Below are 26,688 nucleotides of genomic sequence, written 5' to 3'. Positions count from 1 at the left end.
TTATCAAAAATCTCACAACAAATAAGAGTCTTGGGCCAGATGGCTTCCCAAGACAATTCTACCAGACATTTAAAGCAGAGTTAATACCTATTCTTCTCAAGCTGTTCCAAAAAAATAGAAATGGAAGGAAAACTTCCAAACTCATTCTATGAAGCCGGCGTTACCTTGATTCCAAAACCAAAGACCCCACTGAAAAGGAGAATTACAGGCCAATGTCCCTGATGAACACGGATATAAAAATTCTCAACAAGATACCAGCAAATTAAATTCAACAGTATATTAAAAGAATTATTCACCATGATCAAGTGGGATTCATTCCTGGGCTGCATGGCTGGTTCAGTATTTGCAAATCAATCAACATGATAGATCACATTAAAAGAAGAAAGGATAAGTACCACATGGTCCTTTAAACAGATGCAGAACAATCATTTGACAATATACAGCATAACCCTCAAGAAAGTCAGGATAGAAGGTACATACCTTAATATCATAAAAGCCATATATTAAAGGCCCACATCTAATATCATCCTCAATGGAAAAAAACTGAGAGCTTTCTCCCTGAAATCAGGAACACAACACAGATATCCACTCTCACCACTGTTGTTTAACAGTGTTGGAAGTCCTAGCCTCAGCAATCAACAACAAAACAAAATAAAAAGCAAAGAAGAAGTCAAACTTCACTTTTCACAGATGACATGATCATCTACATCGAAAACTCAAAGACTCCACCATAAAACTGCTAGAGCTGATACATGAATTCCGCAAAGTCGCAGGATATAAAATCAATGTACAGAAATTGGCTGCATTTGTATCTACCAATAATGAAGCAACAGAAGGAGATATCAAGGAATTGATCCCATTTACAATTGCATCGAACTCCATAAAATACCTAGGAATAAATCTAACCAAAGTGGTAAAAGAACTATAGAAAGCTTATGAAAGAAATTGAAGAAGACACAAAGAAATGGAAAAACATTCCATGCTCATGGATTGGGAGAACAAATATTGTTAAAATGTTGATACTACCCAAAGCGATCTACACATTCAGTGGAATCCCAATCAAAATAGCACCAGCATTCTTCACATACCTATAACAAACAATCCTAAAATTTGTATGGATCCACCAAAGACCCCGAGCAACCAAAATAATGTTGAGAAAGAAAACCAAAGCAGGAGGCATCACAGTCCCAGACTTTAGCCTGTATTACAAAGCTATAGTCATTAAGACAGTGTGGTATTGGCACAAAAACAGACACATAGATCGATGGGACAGAATAGAGAACCCAGAAATGGACTCACGGACTCACAAATATATGGCCAACCAATCTTCAACAATGCAGGAAAGAGTATCCAATGGAAAAAAAGACAGTCTCTTTAGCAAATGGTCCTGGGAGAACTGGACAGCAACATGCAGAAGAATAAAACTGGACCACTTCCTTATACCATACACAAAAATAAATTCAAAATGATGAAAAACCTAAATTTGAGACAGGAAACCATCAAAATCCTACAAGAGAAAGCAGGCAGAAACCTCTTTGACCTCAGCCAAAGCAACTTCTTACTTGACATGTCTCTGAGGGCAAGGGAAATAAAAGCAAGGATGAATTATTGGGAACTCATCAAGATAAAAAGCTTATGCAGAACAAAGGAAGCGATCAACAAAACTAAAAGGAAACCAATGGAATGGGAGAAGATATTTACAAATGACATATCAGGTAAAGGGTTAGTTTCAAAATCTATAACGAACTTATCAAATTCAACACCCAAAAAATAAATAATCCAGTGATGAAATGGGCAGAAGACATACATAGACACTTTTCCAACAAAGACATCCAGATGGCCAACAGACACATGAAAAGATACCCAACATTGCTCAACATCAGGGAAACAGAAATCAAATCCACATTGAGATACCATGTCACACCGGTCAGAGTGGTTAAAATTAACCCAGGCAACAACAGATGTTGGCAAGGGTGTGGAGAAAGGGGAACCCTCTTGCACCTTTGGTGGGAACGCAAACTGGTGCAGCCAATCTGGAAACCAGTGTGGAGTTCCCTCAAAAAATTAAAAATAGAATTTAATAAAAATTTAAAAATACCCTACCACCCACCAGTTGCACTACTAGGAATTTATCCAAAGGACACAGGAGCGCTGATACAAAGGGGCACAAGTACACCAGTGTTTATAGTAGCACTATTGACAATAGCCAAATTATGGAAAAGAGTCCAAATGTCCATGAGCTGATGAATGGATAAAGAAGATCGTGTGTGTGTGTGTGTGTGTGTGTGTGTGTGTGTGTGTGTGTGTGTGATGGAATACTACTCAGCAATGAAAAAGAATGAAATCTTGCCATTTGCAACAATGTGGATGGAACTGGAGGGTATTATGCTAAGCGAAATAAGTCAGCCAGATAAAGACAGATATCATATGATTTCATTCATATGTGGAATTTGAGAAACTTAACAGATGACCATAGGGGAAGGGAAGGAAAAATAATATAAAAACAGAGAGGGAAGGAAACCATAAGAGACTCTTAACTACAGAGAACAAACTGAGGGTTGATGAGGGTGGGGTCAGGGGAGGGGAATGGGTGATGGACATTGAGGAGGGTACTTGATGGGAGGAGCACTGGGTGTTGTATGTAAATGATGAGTCATAGGAATTTACTCCTGAAGCCAAGACTACACTGTATGTTACCTAACTTGAGAATTAACAACAACAAAAAGAAAGAAAAAAACATATGAAAACCAATCAGACTCAATATGTACCTGTGAAATTATAAACAATTTTCATCCACCCAACTAGAAGACATTTCAAAGGCTGACAGTATCAAATATCAGCAAAGGTGCTGAAAAGGACATGACCTCTTCCGTTGTTAGCCTAAGTCTAAACGGGTATATCTGCTCTTGGCAGGGGGCGGTCTGGCTGTTTTTTTTTATCAATTTTTAAAGTATATTCTCTCTACCAGCCAGCAATTCTACTTAACGGTATCTTAGCTAAAGACACAACTACAGTGCAGAACAAGGAGGCATGTACAAAGATGCTCAATAAATCATTTATTTTGAATAATGAAAAATTAGAAATGAAAGTCCATCATTTTTTTAACGACTGCATAGTCATAGTATATTATAATTTGAAATACTATGTAAGAGTTATGAGGAAAATATCTAGACATACTATGAGTAAAAAAAATGAAAAATGAGAGTAAAATATCATTTATGGTATTCAAATTAAAATATCACATATTTCTATTATCACATTTATTTATGCATATAAATGAATTTTAAAGGTCTGGAAGAACACATACCAATTCCTAACTGTGGGTACCTCCCACAGGCAAATTGGCTGAGGCCTAACCTTCTACAGCATTCTTCTTAGTTTTACTAACCTGTATAAGCAGATATACGTCTGATTTTACTAAATAGATCATCTGATTATATTAAATTGTAATTATATTCTACACAACTCTGAAAAACGTTTTGTCACTAAAATGTCACCTATTTCAGGAACATAGCCAGAAGTCACTAGATATATACAAATGTCAGTTTTATGTTTCTAATTTATGTATGTGTACATAGAGATACACACACACACACACACACACACACACACACACATTTACATAATATGCCACAAATGCAATCATATCATAATGCTGGATTCTATTTTTTTAAGGCCATAGATATTTTTCTATTATTTTTCTTGTTTCTCTAAGTCCAATTCTCCCTACCATGGCCACTCGCATCTTTTCCTTCCTAGATAATTAAGTGCAGCAAATCATCATGCATCCATTTCTATCGTTTCCCCATGTTTATGTGCTCATGCTCTTTGCACATAAACTCATACACATATATACACATATACATATGTATTTATAAAAATAAAGAAAGCCCCCAGGGTCACCTGGGTGGCTCAGTTGGTTAAGCATCTGACTCTTGATCTTGGCTCAGATCATGATCTCGTGGTTCCTGAGTTCCAGCCCAACATCAGACTCTGCTGACAGCGTGGAGCCTGCTTGGGAGTCAGACTCTCTCTCTCTCTCTCTCTCTCTCTCTCTCTCTCTCTCTCTCCCTGCCCCTCCCCCATTCGTGTGTATGCATTTGCTCTCTCCCAAAATGAATAAATATTTTTTTTAAAAAGCTAGAATAGAATTTAAAAATATAATAGGGGCTCCTGTGGTACTCGGTTGGTTAAGTGTCAGATTTCAGCTCAGGTCATGATTTCATGGTTCGTCAGTTTGAGCCCCGTGTCAGGCTTTGTGCTGACAGTGCTTGGAGCCTGGAGCCTGCTTCAGATTCTGTGTCTCCCTCTCTCTGACCCTTCCCCCCCAACACACACACACTCTCTCTCAAAAATAAATATTAAAAAACATTAAAAAGTAAAAATTCTAAAAAATAAAAATAGTCCCCATAAAAACCATATGCTTTATAAAAGTAGGATCATATTTTATAAGCTTCTAGTCATTTCACTTTCTCAATTCCATAATATAACATGAAAATCCTTTCACATCAACTGATGTAGCTTAAATTCATGATCTATGATGCTTGTACACACGTCCTTGGTGCATTTGCGTTCTAATTTGTTCAGCATTCCACCTGCTGTTGGATATTTGTTTACAGTGCTATGGTTACAAGAGTGCTACACATGTAAACGTATTGGTACAGTGTCTTTGAATACTACTACTGGTTTTATTTCAGTACAATAGAATCTCAAGAAATTGAACTATCAACATCTGTAAAAGAACTCCAGGATTGCTGAGGATGGAAGGAAATTGCTGGTGGAGGAATAGAATTAAGAGATGTTTGGCAGTCAGAGATACAGAGTCCTTGATCATCATATTAAAGAGATTCACCAAGTCTACCAATGAAGGGCTTTAAATCCTGAAAAAAATGAGGTTACAACTGAGTTTTTCAAATACTATTCTGGTGAGCCAAAAGATGGGATGGGCAGTGGGGGGAAACTGAGTAAAATTAGTCTAACAAGGACACACCTGCATGTAATCATTCAAGCCAGATAATGGCTGGTGCTATAAACAAGACACTAGGACATATATGAAATACAATTAGGATGTGCAGTCAATAGGAATCAGGACTGAAAAATTTGTGAAGGCAAAGATGTCAAGGGTAGTTTCTAGGTCTCTAGGTGGATGTACTGAGCCAGAAGAAACCAAAGAGTAATTGGGTGTGGGAGACAAGATGGTTAAGATCAGTTCTGGATTTGTGGGTTTTGGAAGAGTCTTTGAGACATTCTGAGAAAATGTGAAAGTAGTAAACTGTATATATAAGTCTGGTGCTCAGACATTGTCTTGGATATGTATAAATAAGGCAGTAATTTAATCTAAAAAATCAATTTCTAGCATGCTGATGTGACAAGTGTCCTCGAAAGTAACTCTAGGAAAGCACTTTTTATTTTCCCAGAAATCTGAACTCATTGGTAGAGAAAGTGTGATTAAAGGAAAGGAGAAAAGACATTGCTGTTACCCCCACTCATTTTTATGCTAGGAACCGTTTGATATATGAAAAGAGGGAAAGCTGAGAAGAAGTTACAGGTATTACCATCATCAGACCACTTCTGGTTACCAAGACATTAAAGGACGGAATGTTTCCTTCCTTATTTCAAGTTTCATAGATGTCAAACTACTTGCAGTTGTTTTATTTCAAAATATCCCTTTTGCTTGTAGATTAAACTAAATGTATGTGTTTCATTTACTTGCATTTTTCTAGCTCTGAATCTTAATTCAGTCTCTTCTTTTCACCAATCTTAATATTCCCAACATGGCAGTTTAGTAAAATTGAAAGTAGGTATGTCCCTTGCTATCTCTGAACAGGGAAAGACTTGTTCTGTATAAAATACATTAGGAAATACCTGCTATTCTTTTTTTCTAAAACCCATTGGCTGATGGACAGCGTGAGGAAAAACCAACAGCAAAGTAGGGTGAAAAGATTCTATGTATTATCTTCTGGGCTGGGACACCATAGTTGGACTTTCTAATATCCCAGTGCGGAAATAGGGACCCTCTATCAAGGGCACTGATGATTGTGATGTGCATTTTAATAAATTATATTATGTTTTGATCAAGAAGTGATGAAAATATCACATTCTAATCAGTATTACATATTATGAATTTGTAATACACTTACGAAGCATTTATATCTTCATCCAAGTTAGTGGGGGAACACCACCTGTCCAAACAATACATAGTGTTAAACTGGTAGTTTTACATTGCTTTTGCTGTGTGATCCAATCTAGAGAATTCATCCTAATGGTCCGATCCTTGTGAATATTATAATTCCCAGTTTATATTGCTAAGAAATTGAATAAAAATGGTTAGTGTGAAGTTTGAAGAATAACATAAGGCAAAGATATTTATCTTAGATATGCTTACTCTGATCTCTCTATGGACAGAGACCACTTTCAGAAGGTCAACAGAATGTTCAGTCTTCTTTTTCCACATTGCTAAAGCTGGGAAAATACAATTCAATCAAGTTCACATGGAGTTTCAAAGGAATTCAGTTCCTGGGTTGTGTTCTCAGAGCCCATGGTAAATTTTAGGGTGACTGACCCTTTCCTGATGTGAGGTGATCCATCTGAGGATCGTGGCTGCCAAAAGTCCAGCTCTAAACTTGAAGCTGCCTGGCCAGATACCAGCCTACGTTGCCTTCAACTTTCCCCAAAAGTAATTTCCTTGTGGCTGAAGCCAACAATAAATCATGAAACATACCTCTGAGCAGCATTTTCCAAAGTGTTTTTAGCAGAAATCCATAACATATTCAGGCAAATATGGGGTCTTGGTTAAATATATATTGAAAATGCTTTTCTTAAAGTAGTTGACAGATATTTTTAAGTAGCAGGATTTATCAGAGCCTTTGACACACTAATCTGCATAGAAATAACCTGCAATACTCTCTAGGAGATGAATATTATGTGTAGTTTTTCCCCAAACTTAGGATCATGCAACATTTTATCAAAACAAAACAAAACAAAACAAAACAAAACAAAACAAAAAACGCCTACTGCTAACATCTAAAAAGAATACTAGTGAAGAGCAGAAAGCAGTTTTTAAAACTTCTTAGATGAATCATGAGGATTTTGTAAACTAGAGATTGGTGTGTGGAATCTACAGGGCATCTGGGTGGGCAGTTGGCCTCAGTCCTACCCCAAGTAGTTCCCCCCAAGTCCTACCCCCCAAGCAGTTCAGGCTGCCCTGGTACCAAATAGTATACATAACAGGAAGCCCAAACACCTGAGGTTTGCCTTCCTGAATGAGAACTGGAAGGTGGACGGCATGGCATAGGGCCACTCCCAGAATTATGTCGAGTAGATTATATATACCTCTATAAAGATTTGTCTTGAATGTTTATCATTTTTGCTTTGTCCTTATTTCCAGTAATCTAATTTGATAAATGGGATTTTTGACTGGGCTTAAGATAAATGCAGATATAATATTAATAATGCCAGTGTATTTATCTACATAAAAATTTAAATGGAAGCGTTTTGCGCATTCATTAAAAGAATCATAGATTATTACAATTGTCTTGCTGTGCTCTCATGGGAGATATGAAATGCTAGTAATTTAAGATTCAATGAAAAATTGTAAATGCCTGAAATTAAATGTAATTCAGTGCATTAATCAAGAAGTTTCTACTGTGGAGCGTGGAGGTCATTTCAGTTCAACAAATATTGCCAGACGGTTTAAAAGGCATAAGGGATAAAGAGATGAAAAAGACCCAGGGAATTCTCTGGTTAAGTTTCTGGGTTTGTTATTCAAGGTCCCATAGGGTTGAGGGGAATGGGTGCCATTCTTCAATCTGGAACGTTAATGCAAGGGAGGGCAGGTGAGGAGAAGGGAAACAAGACTGGTGAGTGGGAGGGGGTGGTATCACTACACAGAGGGCCTTCTACACCATGCTGAGAAGCTTGCATTTTTTTCAGAGAGACACAGGGAAAGCAAAGGTGGAGCAGAGAGATCGATATGGAAACAATTCAAATAGTCCAGGCAATGCAGGAGAAAGACTCACTGTTGATTAACAGGTATTCATCAGGGAACACATGCCCATCGAGACTTAGACTCTAGAGATACTGTGATGAACACAACCGACAGTCTCTGTCCTCTTGGCACATACAATCGATATAAAATATAAATGAATAATCAAATAACAGAATATCCACAAAATGCCATAAAGGAAAAATTTTGGTGTACTAGTATATACTACAAAGTTACCCAACCTTTTCTACAGAGGCTATGGGAAGCTTCCCAGGGTTAGTAGCATCCAATATAAGACCAAATAAGAAGCAGCATCAGCGTTCACTAGATGCAGGTGTTGGGAGGCATGGTTAGAAAAGAGCCTACTTTCAGAAAAATCTGACAAGAGTCAAGAAAGAGGATTGTATGCTAAAGGAAACAAGAGAACTCTAGAATGACTAGAGCAAAGAATTTGAGATAGAGAGCACAAGGAGGGAAGAGGCAGAGGAGAGAGAGAGAGAGAGAGAGAGAGAGAGAGAGAGAGAGAACCTTAAGCAGGCTACATACCCAGTGTGGAGCCCAATACAGGGCTTGATCTCAAGACCTTGGGATCATGACCTGAGCTGAAATCAAGAGTCAGATGCTCAACCGACTGAGCACCCAGGTGCTCCTAGAGCAAAGAATTTTTAAGAGTGGTGTGAGATGAGAGTATAGTGACACCAAAGGGCAGATGTGCAAAGCACTAAAGATCAGTATAAAGGCTTTAGATTTTATTCTAAGGTCAACAGGAAGCCAATGAAGGATTTCAAGCATAATCTATTTTATGCTTTGTTAAGATTATTCTGACTTCTGTTTGGAGAATAGACACTATGATGGTTTGGAAAAGTCAGTCTACTGTCAGTTCCAACCATGTAGCTGGATGCCTACACCCAATGTCTAGCAGTGCCCTCGTGCACTGAAAACTCTCACAAAGTGTTTTTGGTGGAGGTCTGGATAAATGAATGAGATTAGCTATCTTTTCATTTTTATCTGACCTCAAAATTTCTCCAATGAGAAAGGCAGTCTTTCAAGGTCATAAAGATTACTATCTGTGGAGCAAACAACACCTTTAATGTGGGGGATTTTTTTTTTCTGTGAAGGACCTTGAAGCATTAATGATAAAATATCTCCAAAAAACTTTTAGTGGGTCATGTACATGACAAATGAAAAGACACATTGTCCCTACAAGTTCCCAAAGCCTCAAGAAGCATATGCCAACAAAAAGGACAAATCTATAAATGAAAATTATTCCCTGGAATATGCTGGGTTTCCTTTTGTAGGAGTCAATTTTCAAAATGATACATTATAACTTTTTTATAACAGCTTTATTGTTATACAATTGATGTTCCATAAAATTCACCCTTTTGAAATGTGCAGTTCGGTGAATTTCACCATGTTGACAGAGATGCACAGCCATCATCATTATGTAATTTTACAATATTTTTATCACTTTCCCCTGCAAGAACAATCCTGTACACATTAGCAGTAATTCTTCATTCCCTCTGCTCCCCACCCCCAACCCCTGATAACCACTAATTTACTTTCTGGGTCAATGGATTTGCTATTCTGGACATTTAACATGATCAGAGTCTTATGAAATGTGGTCTTTTGTGACTTCTTTCACATAGCATAATGTTTTCAAGGTTCAATCATACTGTAGCATGTAACAATACTTCATTCCTATTTTATTATAAAAAATACCCCATTGTATGGCTATATGACATTTTATTTATCCATTCAGCAACTGATGAACATTCAGGTCATTTCCACTTTTTGGCTACTATAAATAAAGCTGCCATGAATATCTATGTATGTTTTTTATAAATATATGTATTGAGTGCTTTTGGGTATACACCTTAGCCTAGAATGGCTAGGTCATGCAGTAATCTATGTTTAACTCTATACAGAATTGCCTAACTTGTCTCAAGTGGCTGCACCATTTTACAGTCCCTCTAGCAATGCATGAGTGTCCAAATTTCTCCATGGCCTCACCACACTGTTACTGTTGACTGTTTATACTATAACCATCGTAGAGGTGTGTGAAGTGCTATCTCATTGTCTCACTGTGGTTTGATTTACATGTCCCTAATTACTAAGTATGTAGAACATCTTGTGATACGTTCTATTAGCCATACCTTCTTTGGAGAATGCCTGAACTCTTTGCCTATTTTTATTAGGTTATTTTTTATTGATGTGTTGCCTAATTGTATCAATTAGTGCCTTTATGTAAACATTACCTCGGAAGGTGTAACACATGATAGAGATGTCTATTTGTGAATGTAAAGCAAATACTTCTAGTAACTCCATCGTAATTTTGGAATTATGTAATAGTCTTAACATTTTTTCTATCTCTGTTTTATCTTTAATTTGTATATTTTTTTCTATTTTGCTCAGATCTTAATTTATTTACATGTATGTTGATGCTCCTTAGCACATTCCTAACATATATGACAACTTTTATTAATATAAGGTATACCTCTTCATTTCGTTTCTTTTTTTTCTTCCTGCTTTTATTGCTGTCTTGTACTCATCCTCTGGAAATACTCTCTCCAACTCTTTCTTGACATGTTTAGGTGAGCTCATCCCATTTATGGCTCCAGGGTGGGAAAATGACCCAAAGGTGGCTAGTCAGGGGGCCAACAGATGCCTCCAGAAGAAGAAAAGGCCCAAAATCATAGTGATGAGCAAGAGGATAGGGATTTTGATCAATGAGAAATAAGTACTATTTTTTCTTGCTAGTTAAACTAGAAGGTGATGACCCTAGATGTTTTGTGGCCTACGTTGTTACTACCTGGGGACAGCCTGACTGAGGACCAAACTAAGGTAGACGAAAGCTTCATTGACAAGTAGGCAAGAACCCTGATAACATTCACGAGGAACTAGATCAAATCAGAACTTCAGTTATCTGTACCATTTGACCTTTTAGTTATATGGTCTAACATCCACTCCCTCCCTTAGGAAGTTTTAAATGAATTTGAGGTTCTGTCACGTCCCACCAAAAAAAAAAAATTGCCCGTTATAAGCAATAATGTTTTCAGTGTCTTTTTTTCTCGATGCATTAAAGTATAATTTTCAAAAAGATAAAAAATTGCCTCTAAAGCTAATATATAAAGAGCTATTGTGAAAGACTTGTTCAATTCCTTAATGAGGGAATAAACACAGCAATAAAGCTGCTAGAAAGAGATTAGCATTATGGTCACTGAAAAAAAGAACAGTAGAATATTATTCTAATGTTATAATAATAAAAGATAAGGTTAATACTTTTCAGGTAAATAAAATAATGGCTTTTTGGGGTTTTTCTCAATCAGAAAAAAAATAACTTGTAATTCAATAGGGCAAAAATTATTTACAATGTATTAATCTTCTGCAAATTGATATCTAACTTTACAGAGAATAGTATGGCCTTTATAGTGAGAAAAACAGTAAGTAAAAAAAAAAAACTTACTTATACCTAGTGATGACTCAGGTGGTTTGTCCTATTAAACTATCAAAACAGTACAGGGTAATGTTTTGCCTTCTTTTAATTTTTTGGATATATTTTTTAGACATACTACTTGATTGAGGGGAATTATAACTACATAGCGTTTGGCAATATGGGAGAATCCAGTTACAATCCTTCTCTATCCACTTGGATGGTAAAGGTTTCCTACCCCTAGATCAAACCTGGAGGTCACCTTGACAATCACTGGGCCTTGCCCGGTGTGGTACCCAGTATCACATCGACTGCTGATTGACGGAGTAAGGTGAGATCTTCTTCAAATCAGACTGTCCATATCATACAGACAGAGACAGCTCAAAGGTCATTGAAGAACTTAGGACATAGGTTAACACTGACCCTCTTATACCCACCATGCACTGGATGGGGCTTTCTATTTCTATCCCTGTTTTCATTTGCCTTGGTGGTTTTACAACAGTTGCAGTAGTAATTGCAATAGTGTCTCATCTGCTTATTCTAGTCTCCAAATGAACACAAAGAGTGCCTGAAAATAGAAGAAGGAAGCCAGAAGCTTCAGTTTTTAAAGTGAGAGGTTCTACCTTTCTCAAATGACAGCTGTTAAAGAGTCAGACGTTAGCCTCCAGCCATCCTGGTCCATGCAGGCCCTAAGGGCACAGTCCCAGGAGAAAAATGGGAGAGGAGCAAAACATCCCATGGTTAGATTGAACATTCCTGAGATGGAAGACTTTGAAAAGTCCTCTTATTTTTTCCTTAGTTGTTAAATGTGAAAATGGAAGAGACCCTACCCAGAGCCTCTCCTAATACATCTCACGTGCTTCCCCACACACATTCAAGGCCACCTAGAAACATTCCAAGGGGAGCCCTGAGAGACTCTTTTCTGATCATCAGCTGGATTAGGTCTTCAAAGACACAAAATGAAAAGTTTATAGAAGTGGCCATGGGGACATGCAACCCTCCACTGTGCAGCCTCCCAAATAAGAATACAGATATGGAGAGACATTTCCCTGCTTAGTTCTTGGGGCAGCCAGGGAAGGTCTCAGATGCCCAGAGCTGCTAAGCAATTGCCCCAGCCTACAGACCATAGTCTATACCACCAGGGCCATGTGATATGACCATTGTCTTTGTGGGTTAAGATGTGGCAAAGTGTGGTAGACACTTGTTTGTCCCTTCCACCACCTCCATTGAGATCTGCCCTGGGTTTTAGGCACTCAAGACATCCTGGGCAGAACTGTCAATTCAGGGCTGTGTGCTATGTTGTGGCCACAGAGTCATGGCAACCTGAGATGTGCCATTAGTGGCCTTTGGGTCCACAGAAGTTCCACTGATGGCCACAGTGCTTGGTGCAATGTTGATCCTGGAGGCTCCAGGCCCAGCAGTGGGGGTTGTACCAGGTGCAGCAGCCCAGGGAACACTGTGACACACGGTGGTTGTTACAGTCAGGATGGGGGTTTTCGTGGTTAAAACTTGTTGTTATGGGGTGCCTGCGTGGCTCAGTTGGTTAAGCGACCGACTTCGGCTCAGGTCGTGATCTCATGGTTTGTGAGTTCAAGCCCCGCATCGGGCTCGCTGCTGTCAGTGTGGAGCCCACTTCAGATCCTCTGCCCTCCTCTCTCTCTGCCCCTCCCCTGCTTGCTTGTGCTCTCTGTCTCAAAAATAAATAAACTTAAGAAAAAAAAACCTTTTGTTTTTATGCAAGGTGAAACAAAGTACTGGCCACTGGAATGTCTGTCCCTCTGGAGTAAAAATATCAAGTTGAGAATATTTGTCACTTTTTAAAGAGTTTGGAGACCTTAAATCAACTATTTTGGAAGCAAACTTTAAAACTTTCTATAGGACATAGTAAACATGAAGACCACAAATAAAGAGCTAGGAAGCTACCATTCTTTACTTGAACTTAAACCAGGTACTTCTAGGAAGCATTGGGAAAGAGAAAAATATAAATGGTTACAAGTTCAGATGATGGTTGACATTATAAGCAAGACTAACGCCTTCGAAGGAGCATCAAAGCTAACTCAGCAAAGTGGCAACCAAAACAGCCTTCACAATCCAGCCAAAGAATGGAGAAAAGCTTCAGACAGCACTAACAAAACCTTTGGAGGTAAATTCTAGTCTTCGGAAAAGCGTAAAATTGCTTTCATGCGAATCTCAAAAACAGAAGCAGAGAGTGGGGAAATTTACTAAAGAGAAAAATAATATAAAGTCTGCCCATGGAGTGAGTCCTTAATAATAAAGAGAGTCAGATCAAGCCTCTATTTGAACAGTTGGCTAGAGATGAGCAATTGGGCTGCTGTTCTTGAGGAAGACAGCATGGATTGTGCAATCATGAAATTGGATATAATGGACACATCAGAAAATGGAGATTTTTAATTGGTGAAGCCAAAGGATTGTTGATTTACGGGGACTGAGTTTAGTACCGGTTTACAAACTCTTGAGGAACACAAGCGTACACAAAATTAACTGCAGAGGCTAAGATAATCCATGCACTTAAAAACCATTTGAAAAATGTCCAATCAAGAAAGCTTTACTATAGTCAGTAAACACTCAGAAAGGGAGAGGCAAAAATTCCTGCAGAAATATCATTGGGGCACCTGGGTGGCTCAGTTGGTTGAGCGTCCGAGTCAGCTCAGATCACGATCTCATGGCTCGTGAGTTCGAGCCCCGCTGACCGCTCAGAGCCTGGAGCCTGCTTGGAATTCTGTGTCTCCCTCTCTTTCTGCCCCTCCCCTGCTTGTGCTCTCTCACTCTCTCTCTCTCTCAAGAATAAATAAAAACATTAAAAATTAAAAAAAATATATCATATACTTCTTGAACTTAATCAATAAAAGGAAATAAAGTTTTATACAGTGTCCAATTTAGAGAGAATTTATTCCATTTGAGATGGAGAATTATTCCAAACCACCCAAAAACATCAGTGATGCACATGAACAGTTACACACTTCAAAATTCAATCAAAAATGCTTCAGAACATTTTTTTAAAAATCACTGGGTATTACTAAAACCCTCGTATTCCCAGGAGACAAAAGCTCATGTTATTGATATAAAAGTTCTGTTCGCTCAGAGAAACATCAATAACTTAACAAAGCAAATGCACACATGACACAAAAACTGAATGAGGAAGAAATTAAAGGTTTGGAAACCTGCCCTTCCATTACTTGTTTTCCAGAAAAAGTGCGTTTGGCAGAGGCCTGAGGCCACAGGCAGGAATCTTCCAGATGCCAGATCCCTGAAGAAGGAGGAGCATGTGACTGGGACGATGAGAAAATGAAAAGATCCATGCCCAGTATCCACCACCCATACCCCCAAGCTTCCTCCCGTCTGGCTAACTCCATCTTGAGTCAGCAAGTTCTCCAGAAGAGCCAGACAGAGTTGTGTAATTAAAACAGTGATCCTAACAGGAAAGCCTATAAAGAATTGAATAAAACAGGAATGAATAGTCTGGAAAGAAGATGTCAGGAAAACAGGCAAAAAAAAATAATAATAATAGCCTTCAAATATCTGAAATTTAAGATGGCCAAGACTTAGTCCCTATCTTCAGAACATTACAATCTATGGTACCGTGAATTTTCAAACACCTAGAACTATCCACAAGCATGATGCACCACTGTTCCAGGAGATCTTTGTCCAGATTTCCCTTTATAGGCCTTCAGATCTTCACAAGACATTTAATAATTATTCCTCTCTTAGGAAATTAGGTAGAAATAAACCATCATGGTTAACAGTACTTATTCACAAGAAAATCAGACTATAATCTTTCTCACATAGATAAAAGCACAAATTAATCATGCAACACTGGATGCAATACCAAAGCCTTAGGAAATATTGATCTTTAAATTATACAAGCTTGTTGTCTAATGTGTTTCTTAAAAATATTTAGGCTTACCTCATATGAGGTACCTGGGTCATGACTGACCCTCACCACTGGACATCATTTCAAGCTCCAGAGACATTATCAAAGAGCCAAACTGGACCTCCCCTCCCCCCATGATCCACAAGTGCAGGGGGCAAATCTCCAAAAGATAAAGGATTCAGATCTAATCAAGCATGTGAAGAAAATTCTTACCAGCAGAGGCCAACCATGTTATAGAACTATCTCTATATACTATAGCATGTATTTGAGTAGAAAATCACTGGACAATAGAACCTTTGGCTTACCTCTCTGGCCAAAAAACGTTTGCCTCTTTCCACATCTGAAAAGAACTCAACGGGCCTAGTACTGGGAGGAGAACCCACTAATTACGGCTACATACTACTGCCACCATTCTGTCACAGCAACCTCCCTATCACTACCTAGCGTGCAGAGTTAAGCAGGTAAAACGTTCTGAAGTGATCTTTGCATACGATGATGACTTGGATTGGATGGCCTCTCGTGATCTCATGAAATCTTCCTTTCCTTCTTTATTAGCTTATAGGTTTTTCTACTTCCGGTTGGCCCACTATGATTGGACTTTTTCTGAGATGTCTTTTACCCTAGAAACTTGTATCTTTCACCTTCAATTATTACTAATTTAATTCTTACGCCTTTCCATTTTCTCATGTGGAACTTCGGTTTTATTTCTCAGAAGAATGAGTCCATTTGAATAACATACTAATCCCAAGTTAAACACTATCTCTCTACATAAGTTAAATAAAAATTAGGCAAAGGTTAAAATGGTATCTTTAAATATATTATGGATGTACTTTCAATGACTGCCCATAAAATGTGTCCATAGGTGGTTGATTTATAACCTTGAGTCACAGCCTTTTATTCTGTGGCAGTCAAATGCAAAAATACACATGAATGAAAGCTCGTAAAAAAAAAAAAGTTTGCCTCAGAGATAACACCATCTTGGGGAACGTTGGAGGTGGTCATTGAGAAGACATGACTGTAGGCTGACATGTGAGCTGGACCCAGACATTTGGAGCATCTTAACCCTCTCCCCTGTCCTTGGAATGTACATTTTCTCCATTATCCCCACACTAGGAACCATATCAAGGATGCAGCCTTGAGAGAGTATGTGTTGCCTCAACCTTACTTGCCTTACAATCTCTATTATACAAAATCATATAACAGTGATTTTTAGGAAACTGTATAAAAAAGAACAAAATTAGTGCCTTACCAGAAATAATGCAGGCTACTATTTTAATTTGCCTTTCAATTCATGTGAAAGAATATCATTGAGATACCTAAAAACATATGATTAATTTATTATGCTTTAATTCTACAGATGCAGATAAATGTGAATGTGTATAGAGGAAGTGATGAGGTATTAGTTATCTCAATAACATACTTTAATTAGAGTGCACTAGTGTGTACAATTCACCTTAAACTCAATTTTGATAGGTATTAAAATTGAATTGAATAGCTATTCTAAAGTAATTTGAATGCAACCAGCTGAATCTCTACTAATAGTGCATAGGTAAGAGATGTGAAAAACTGATTATCTATTTAAAAATACAAATTAGGACTTTTACTGTTGGAAATTATGTTTCTAAACCCTTACAGACTTTAAAAAAAAAAAAAAAAAGCTTTTTGTGGTAGTAATTCCTAAGATGGCAACGTAGGAAACTCTTGAATCCCCTTCTCCTGCAGATGCACCAAATGTACAACTACCCATAGAGAAATTTCCTCTGAAAGAAATCCAGAAACTAGCTGAGCACATTGGGTGAATGAGAAAATACCTACACTGAAACAGGAAAGGCTGAGACACACACTTATAAATCCCACCTTCAGCAAGGCGCCATACAATCCAGAGAGAAACCCCAACTCCCAACTGTGAAAACAAAGCATACCAAAATTTATGAGATCCAGCAAAAGCAGTGCTAGCTAGTAAGTTTATAGTGATAAGTACCTATATTAAGGGCAGTGGGGTGGGAGGGGGAGTCATAAATAAACAACCTCATTTTACACCTCAAGAAACTAGAGGGAAAAGAGAATAAACTAAGCCGAAAGTTACCAGAAGAAATAACAAAGATCAAAGCAGAAATAAATGAAATGGAAACCAAACAAACAATAGAAAATAATCAATGATGTTAAGAGCTGACTTTTGAAAAGATAAAAAAAAATGTACAAATCTTTAGCTAGACTAAGAAAAAAATATAGACTCAAATAAATAAAATTATAAGTCAAAGAGGAGACATTACAACTGACACCATAGAAATACTAAGGGTCATAGAGACAGCTATGAACAATTATATGCAAACAAACAGGATAACCTAAAGTAAACAGGTAAATTCCTAGAAACATAGAACCTATCAAAACTAAATTATGAAAAAAATAGAAAATCTGAACAGACCAGTGTTAAGTAAGGAGACTGAATCGGTAATTTAAAAATTAAGAAAGAAAAACAAAAAGCCCAGGACTAAATGTTTTCACTGATGAATTCTATCAAATATTTAAATAAAAATGTGATTTTGTCATTTATATGTCAATAAAGTTAAAAAAAAACATTTCGTTTCTAAAATTGTATAGAATCAATGTGCAGTTGAGTTTCTTAGTAATATTTGCTCCATTTAGAAGATGTTGAACCACTGAAATTAACACAGGTTCTGGGTTCTTTTAATAAGTTAAAATATTAAATTATATTAATAAATAATATGCTATGTGTAATTATAGCAAAAAATAAAGTGTTATTTTATAAAATAAACAAATTTGATCATTAAATGATTTCTGAACATTAGGAATGATTATGAAATGATTTTTATATATTATTAATTAATATCAATTAATTAATATTAAAAGCACATTATAGTGTTGTATAAAGTTTTATGAAAATTCCAGTTTTTTTCCTCATTCAAGGAAAATCTTTACAATTATTTGCTTACATTAAATGACAATTTATAATATTTTTTTCAACTCTATTCCACATTAGGAAAGGTATGTTTGCTTTAGGAGCATTTAAAACACCACAGAAATCAACAAAGCATTCATAAATAATAATTATTTATTGTGATAAATAATTTGTAGTGATTATAGTAGTGATAAGAATTAGTAGGATTTAAACATTTAACATGTATAAGACACTAATCGAAGTGTGAAAGCTCATTTTATGGTGAGAACTCTATGATGTAGGTATTATTGCCCCATTTCACCACAGAGGAGACTAAGGAAAGGAGAGATTAAATAATCAAATGCCCAAACTCATAGCCAGTAAGTGGCAGAGCACCTGTGAAATCCAGTCTGACAGTAGAGCCAGCGCTTTTAATATCTACACTTTGCTGGCTCTCTGTTAATGCTTTATTAAATTAAGTATTGTCTTAATCCCCAGAATAATTAAAAAATGAAAATACCCTATTGTAAATTAAATTTTGTTTCCCAAACGGCTTATTAAACAGGAGAGACTCATGATTTTCCTCAGGAAACTGGTAACATTTTTTTTTCCAGTTGAAATTCATCCAACAGAAATATGATACAGCTGATACCTCTATGGATTTCTTAAAGTGAAAATATGTATTTATTGAGGACTAGACTTGGAAGTCCTAGATCTCAGAGATTGCTTTGGGAATGTGAGAAAGTCATTATTTGCTGGCTCTCCAGTAATTTATTTTGAATTTGTTAAACTCATTGATGTGTGAACTGGTTATCGAAGCTTGATAAACAGCTTATAAATCACTTTGAAGTTGGCAGAAATAAATATTAATGAGTCAATTTTCAAGGAATTTAAAGTCAGTAGTATCTCCTTTTTCTGTTGCCATAAGTTAAAAAAGAGAATCTCAGTTGTTTTATTTAGAAAAGGATCTAACAACTTATTAGTAATGATTGATGTTTCTCAAGATAGTCCTAGGACTACTGATTATATCAAAGCAAACGATTTGCCTAAAAGAAAAGAATGTTCTTTATAAATTCACCACAGAGTTTCATATGACAAAAGTTTTGTTTAAAACTTCTTTATAAAACACAAGTACAATGATGATTCTCACTCTTTGAGATTCTAAAGTAACCTGCTTCCCCGAGGTTGGCTCAAGGCTGGACTTAGAATAAGCAAAGAAATAAAGCAAGCATTTCGGGTACTGGTGTCTACCAATGTCAGAGCCTTACCGACATTTTCCCACTTGAACCATTTCTACCTTCTCCACACAGGACAAAACAGAATCAAAGGGTTTTAGTAGCTGTCCCAGGCCACATGACCAGCGAATAGCAAAGTCAGGACTTAAAAACAGGTTTATCGAAGTATGAGCCTGTGTTAGTTTAGTGTTTGAAATAGGAAAAATAGATAATTTTCTATGTGATAGATTTTAAGGATACAGAAAGGCCCTCCAGTTTTCAAAACAGATAGTAAAAGGAATCTTAGAAACCTAATTACTTATGTATATTAGAAAACTCTGGCCCTTTGAGATTACATGGCATGCCCTCAAATTAATACCAAATCTGGACTTGATTTCAGAGCTCTTGTGCCTGTTTTCCCTTCTGGAGATACTCAATATCATAATACTAATATTTGTTTCCTGGATCTAAAGGTTTATTTCCCATAATTATGAAATACTTGAAACCTTAGAAGTCTCACTTTGAGTTGGTTTATTATATCCCTTCCAAAAGTTCTAGTACTTATCTGATCTCCAGAAAGGGACAGATTGAAGAAAGATCTGGACCAGTGCATATGGTTGGAAACCTTGTTCACTATATAAAAACATCCAGCTGAATAAATCAGGAAGCAGGAGTTGAAGTCCAGCTCACTTTCTACCCGCCAAGCCACACAATGGTGTGGCATCCATCTAAAGAGGGCACCATGTCTAATCTGCCAAAGGGGACCTTACAGGCTCACACAGGCCCTGCAAAGAAAGGGGGAGTTACGTGATTGGGCACAAAGTTAAGAAGAAAGGGGGAGGAGGTGATTGGGCACAAAGATTTTCAGATCCAATGTCTATCAGAAATTGATTAAGAAAACCAACTTCCAACGCTAATGATTAGGATGTTTATTAACTTGATAAATTAGTGCCACAATGGGGAGAGGTCTTCTTTCAGCACAGAGGAGTATAATTTTGTTTCAGGAGAAATGATTTAGGATAAACATCAGCAACATGTCCTACTTCACTGTATGGGATATGAGAATGTTACTAAGGAGCCTGTGAATATGTAAGAAAATGGCTCTACAGAAGGTGGGAAAAATAGAAAACTGTTGTGTCCTTTTTACTTGATGATTTTATTTCAAAAACTTCCTAAAATCTTCTTGGAATAAAACACCATGATGTTGCATATACCACATTTTCAAAAATCATTACACCATCACTGTGACAGATTCTGAAGAGTCTCTGAAGAAACACTTCTGAACGTTAAGCTGTCAAGTTTTCATTTAATGAAAATATAATTGGCATGTCTATTTTAGTGTTGAAAACCTTTGAAATGCTAACAATAACTACCCAGTTTTTTTTAGTAAAAGGCACCATTCTAGGTAGTTTGCATACATATTGCCTATCTTCCCAAAAAAGAATGCTCTAAAAGTTATGTGCTACTATTCTCTTTTTATCAATGAGGAAACAGGCTCAAAGAGTCTAAGGCATCTGAGAATTACTGGCAGAATGCAGATTCAAATCCATGTGGGTCCCCATTTTAAACCTGAGTCCTCTCTACCTCACTGAACTAATCCTATGAGAAGGCTTCTACTTAGAGAGAAAGGGGAAAGTAGCTAACCAATATTTTACTGTAAGATATAAAAAATATTTTTTTGAGAGAGAGAGAGAAAGAAAGAACAAAAGAGGAGGGGCAGAGAGAGAGAGGGAGAGAGAGAATCCCAAGCAGGCTCTGTACTGTCAGCACAGAGCCCAGTGCAAGGCTTGATACCATGAACTGGAGATCATGACCTGAGCTGAAATGAAGAGTTTAACAATCAACTGAGCCACTCAGGTGCCCCAATAAAAAATAAATCTTGAATCAAATATGGAAACCCACACACAATTTCCTACTATTTCCTAATGTATTAACTCATTAAGTTGCCATAATTAAAAAAAAATTAATGTTTATTTTTGAGAGAGACAGAGACAGAATGTGAATGGGTTGGGGCAGGGAGAGAGGGAGGCACAGAATCCAAAGCAGGCTCCAGGCTCCGAGCTGTCAGCACAGAGCTTGACATGGGGCTCGAACTCACAAGCTGTGAGATCATGACCTGAGCCAAAGTCAGACGCTCACTGACTGAGCCACCCAGGCGCCCCAAGTTGCCATAATTTTAAAGTACATAATAATGTGCTTATAGTCACTTAATTTTATGTATATGGCCAACCCTCGAGCTCTAAGAAATCAGTCAGGGAGTGTGGAGTGGCTGCTTACCTGCTCCGATAACTTTTGTGCATCGAGGTGAGCCTGCATCACGGCATCATTAACAAGCAAGTGGAAGTTCAGGAGCACATGTTCAATGTCATATGTTCCATGCATGGCATCTGACAGCTCTCCCAATGACCGGATGTAGGCATGCCAGTGTGGATTCAGCTCTGCCATGTGTGCCAAGCAGCCTCTCATGACGTTGAGGCAGTACCCCATGCAAGGCTTGCTGAGAGTCAGGCCCTGGCAGTGAGGGCAGTACTGCATCCTCAGGACGGCTCTGCTGCACTCTCTGGAGAAGTGTAAATGGTCTGTGGTATTGATGACTTCAATGCCCAGATTCAGTGCCTGCAGAAATGTGCGGCTAGGCAGCAGCGATCTCCCCATCTGCCCCATCACTCTTTGGGGAATATTACCAAAGGGACTAACATCCCGGCGAGCCATCCGGATGCATTCTGAGTATTCCAGGGAACTGTCCGTCACACCAGGGCTAATGAGGTGATTGTAGACCAGAGGGAAAAGACCGTCAAAGAATCTGTTTACAAATTCTTCAGGATGAACATCTGCGCCAAACAAATAGAGCCCCACATCAGTGAAGAACTCCTGAACTGAAGCTGTAGCCTCTAAGGCCATATTTCTGTAGCTGTTGCAGAAGAAGATACTGGTGTAATTCTCTGCTTGTCTGATGAGATTTTCGAGGGTTTCTGTAACAAGAGCAGAGGTAAAACATGGAAAGGCTTAGTATACATGCTGAAACTGTCCATCCGTCTGCTCCAGACAGTAGCATCCTAACCAACTTAAGGACCCAAATGGGAAAATGCTCAGCCTACTGAACCCAATTTAGTGCTCCAAGGATAAAGGTTGGTCAACAGTGGGCATCACACACACCATGCAAGTTTTATGAGATGTATTTCCTAAAGTCAAATGTATAGAAATCAAAAAGTGTTGAAATCAAAAAGAAGTTACGATATGGTGGTTTCCCACTTACTTTATTTCATGGTCATCCACCACCCACCAACGGCAGAAGAAAAGCGTCGATGAGAAGATTATTTCCAACCACGGGTTCATTGTTTATAAAAGACCGACGGTAGATGCTTGATTCACCACCTACTGTACTTTTACGCTTTTTCAATTTTTTTTTCCCAGAATGAAACCTAGTAGATTATACACTAGTTACTGCATTAGAATTCCTACCAGGTTCAAATGAAAAAGAAAGCAAAATATTTCATGATTAAACAATGCCCTAACTGGCAAACCTTGTTAAGTAGTAGGCGAGTCATGAGTTCTATCAGTTGGCGAAAATAATCGTGTGACCATCTTCTGAACACTGTTTTGTTGTTCTCATCATCTGATCTCCAAAGACTTAACTGTGGGACATTTTATTTTCTCACTTAAGTAACTGATGCTCCCAAATCAATTTCTCCACAGAAATAGAGAATAATTTATCCACAAATTAAGGAAGGTTGTAGTAATCGGTAAGCAAGAGTTATATTTCAAAATGATAGCTTTAGGCAGCAGTTGAACACCTTGGCTATTCTAGTAATTACATCTTATAATTAGCCTAATTATAATAAATAATGATGCTGGACTGTTATCAATACATAATTAATTGTAAAATACATCAATAAAATTATCTCCCATAACCCCAATCTCATCGTTATTTTTAATTAGGTTGTAAAAGACCACACAATGATTCAGTAATCAGACCATTGAATATGTTATAAAAGGAGATGGAACGACAGTAGAATGAAAATGAAATAATAAAAAGCAGAAGTGCAGTGAGAGCCACTAATGAAGTGGAACTGTGTCATGAATATGCCATCATTTCCTAAAAACAAATAAACAACAACAAACCAAACCAAGCACCTTTACAAAAAGCACCGAGAGGTAAAATACAGCCCCATGTATTCTGATTCTGTTCTGAGACCAATTAATGTTGGGTCTCAAACTTTAGTGGGATATATCAAATGCCTGCTATGGACTGAATGTTTGTTCACCCCTCCCCCAAATTAATATGTTGAAATCTAATCTCCAACGTGGATGACATTTGGAAGTGAGGCTTTCAGGAGGTGATTAGGTTCATGAATCGTGAAGCCCTCATGAATGGGATTGGTGCCTCTATAAAAGAGACTCCAGAGAGTTCCTTTGCTCCTTCTGCTATGTGAGGACACAGAAGATGACCATCCATGAACCAGGAAGTAGGTTCTCACCAGACAATGAATCTGCCAGCACTATGATCTGGGACTTCCTAGTCTCCAAAACTACAAGAAATAAATGTTTGTTGTTTATAAGGCACCCAGTCTATGGTATTCTGTGACAGCAGCCTGAACTAAAATAAAACAGCATGTGCCCTACCATGAAAGGCAGCAGTTTTTAAAGGTGGCTGTCACTCTGTTGCAACATAGAGGATTACAGACTTTAGTCTGTAAAGGAGAAGGTCTCCTGTGTTACCATGGCATCCCCGGTGCTCTCTAGAATGTAGGCTGCATACTATGTATTCAACAAAAATGTGAGCAATTAAAGGCTTCAAGTGAGATTAGCTGCTTTACCAAGTGAGATTGCCTGATCACCTAGGCTGGGTGAGGAAAATACAGATTGCCAGGTCTCTGCACTAGGGTTTACAACCCAGTAGGTCTGTTTGGGTTTGGGAATCTCCCTTTAACAAGCAGCCCCCATGATTCTGTCAACCTAACCAGTTTTGGAAAAACTGCCCTCGCAGATAATCTATAAAATGCTCTGCTTTGATAGAGTGGTTCAGCCAGCATTCCACTGAAACAGTCTCACCCCACAGCTGCGATGTCAGCCACTGCACTCTGCTTTCACAGACCCGCAAAAGTGCATGTGGAAAGTGAGTTAAACCTGTGGCTGAAATAAAATAAAACTGCTAAGCTTATATTTTTCTCAATAATATAGGCTCACATCTCTCAGCAAATCATGTGTGGCCAAAAATTATGAGGTAGATTGAAAATGAGTTTATTTGCCAGTAATGGTTAAATAGCAATGTTTGCCATTTTTAAAAGATAAGTGTAAATTTAAAGAGACCAAAACCACAGGCACGATTACATACTTTCCGCCAGTTTTTCTAAGGTGCATGCTATAGACCTGTTTGTGCAGCTGATACTTGCCACACAATTCTCAGTGCAATAAAGGTTGAAAGCTACCCCAGGAAATACAAATGTTCCATCTGATTTCTGCCAACTCTAAGTGGTGTACAAACACACAATTTTTTAAAGTAAAAAATAAAAGGTTTCTTTAAAAATTTGAGCCCCAGTAATCTATAACTTACTATGATTCAGGGGTATATGAAATTTGTCTTTTCAGCTGCTATAACAAATAGGTTTTGCAAATTAATTTATTCTGTGAAAACAATATTAAAAATAATATATTTAATATTTACATTTTCTTTTTTTATTTCAGAGTTTTTCTCTGATCTAGATTTTTATTTTTTTATTTTTTGTAATTTTTTTAATGTTTATTTATTCTTGAGAGAGAGACAGACAGACTGCGAGTGGGGAACAGGCAAAGAGAGAGGGAGACACAGAATCCAAAGCAGGCTCCAGACTCTGACCTGACAGCACAGAGCCCAATGTGGGGCTCGAGCTCATGAATCATGAGATCATGACCTGAGCCAAAGTCAGAGGTTTAATTGACTGAGCCAACCAGTCACCCCTGATCTAGATTTTTAAAACAAAATATAATGGAATGTATTAAAATGTTAGGAATCCTATCATGGTAACATTTTAAAACTTTATGTTGTAAAAATTAAAATTTTAGTTTTCATAACTACATATTGTTTTTGCTAACCTTTGAATAAGAGAAGACATGTGCTCAAATATCAACATTCTGATTATTTCCCGAATATCTAAACACAAAATAGCTTTTTTTAAATGAACTTATTCTGTAATATTTTTTAAATGTTTTATTTATTTTTGAGACAGAGAGAGAGCACGAGCAGGGAAGGGGCAGAGAGAGAGGGAGACACAGAATCTGAGGCAGGCTCCAGGCTCTGAGCTGTCAGCACAGAGCCCAATGCAGGGCTCAAACTCACGGACTGTGAGATCATGACCTGAGCCAAAGTCGGACGCTCAACCGACTGAGCCACCCAGGCGCCCCTGTAATATTTTTTTGGTATGCTACTAACTCATCACGATTAAAGATTTTACTTTCAATCTGTGTTAAATCTCATATTGACACGTTCCAGTTAGCTGAACCCTAAACATGTGTTAATATTTTTTTTAAGTTTATTTATTTATTTTGAGAAAGAGAGAGCCAGCGGGGGGTGGGGGGGTGGGCAGAGAGACCGAGAAAGAGAAAACCCCAAAGAGACCCTGCACTGGCAGTGCAGAGCCCAAAGCACGGCTCTATCCAAAGAAACATGAGACCGTGATCCGAGCCAAGATCAAGAGTTTGATGCTTAACTGACTGAGCCACCCAGGTGTCCCCATATGTTAGTATTTTTCAATGTATACATTTGTGATCCTAAATATTTTTTAAATCCAATCAATGATGAAAATGTAAACAATTGTTCTGTATACATTTGAATTAGGGATAAACATACTTTTGTGAGTTTTTTATCCTAATATAAAACGTTAATATATAAACAATTATATCAGAAACTGAATAATCTAGAAGCCAATCCACTTGATGACTGTGTTAATCTTTTTTAAAAAGTTGGTAAAATCAGAAGTTGAATTTATGAAAATTAGTTGTTTGTATTAACTCTGAATTTACAAACCCATCACGTTGTTGTCTTACTGTGTTTATCATAGAGTTGAGTGTTTCCATTTTATGGAATCGGTATTATGATTTTAACAAGAATTTAAACTTGCCAAAAGAATTGTCAAATAACCCAAATATTTTGTGGTTCTGCACAATAATAATCCACATATAAAATCGGTGTTTACAAATCCAAGGGAGGTTAGGTGCTAAATAATTCATCATCTCTACTTCATTATTAAAGAGAAACTATACAGTTCCTTTCATTACAAAGTTTTAATAAGT

The 26,688-nt window shown here is 37.5% G+C and overlaps 1 protein-coding gene across 1 annotated transcript in view; it reads right to left on the bottom strand.

Moving 5' to 3' along the window:
- Positions 1-26,688, bottom strand: part of GPC5 (glypican 5) — a 682,923-nt gene that overhangs the window by 382,907 nt on the left and 273,328 nt on the right. Inside the window, exon 3 of the mRNA XM_027065090.2 lies at positions 21,697-22,391. Coding sequence (XP_026920891.2) covers positions 21,697-22,391 — 695 coding nt within the window. The remainder of the gene's footprint in view (positions 1-21,696; positions 22,392-26,688) is intronic.

This window comes from Acinonyx jubatus, chromosome A1, assembly GCF_027475565.1.
Source record: "Acinonyx jubatus isolate Ajub_Pintada_27869175 chromosome A1, VMU_Ajub_asm_v1.0, whole genome shotgun sequence".
In the NCBI taxonomy this organism is placed as follows: domain Eukaryota; kingdom Metazoa; phylum Chordata; class Mammalia; order Carnivora; family Felidae; genus Acinonyx; species Acinonyx jubatus.
The sequence above is the reverse complement of the archived record's forward strand: the minus strand, read 5'-3'. Positions and strand labels throughout refer to the sequence as shown.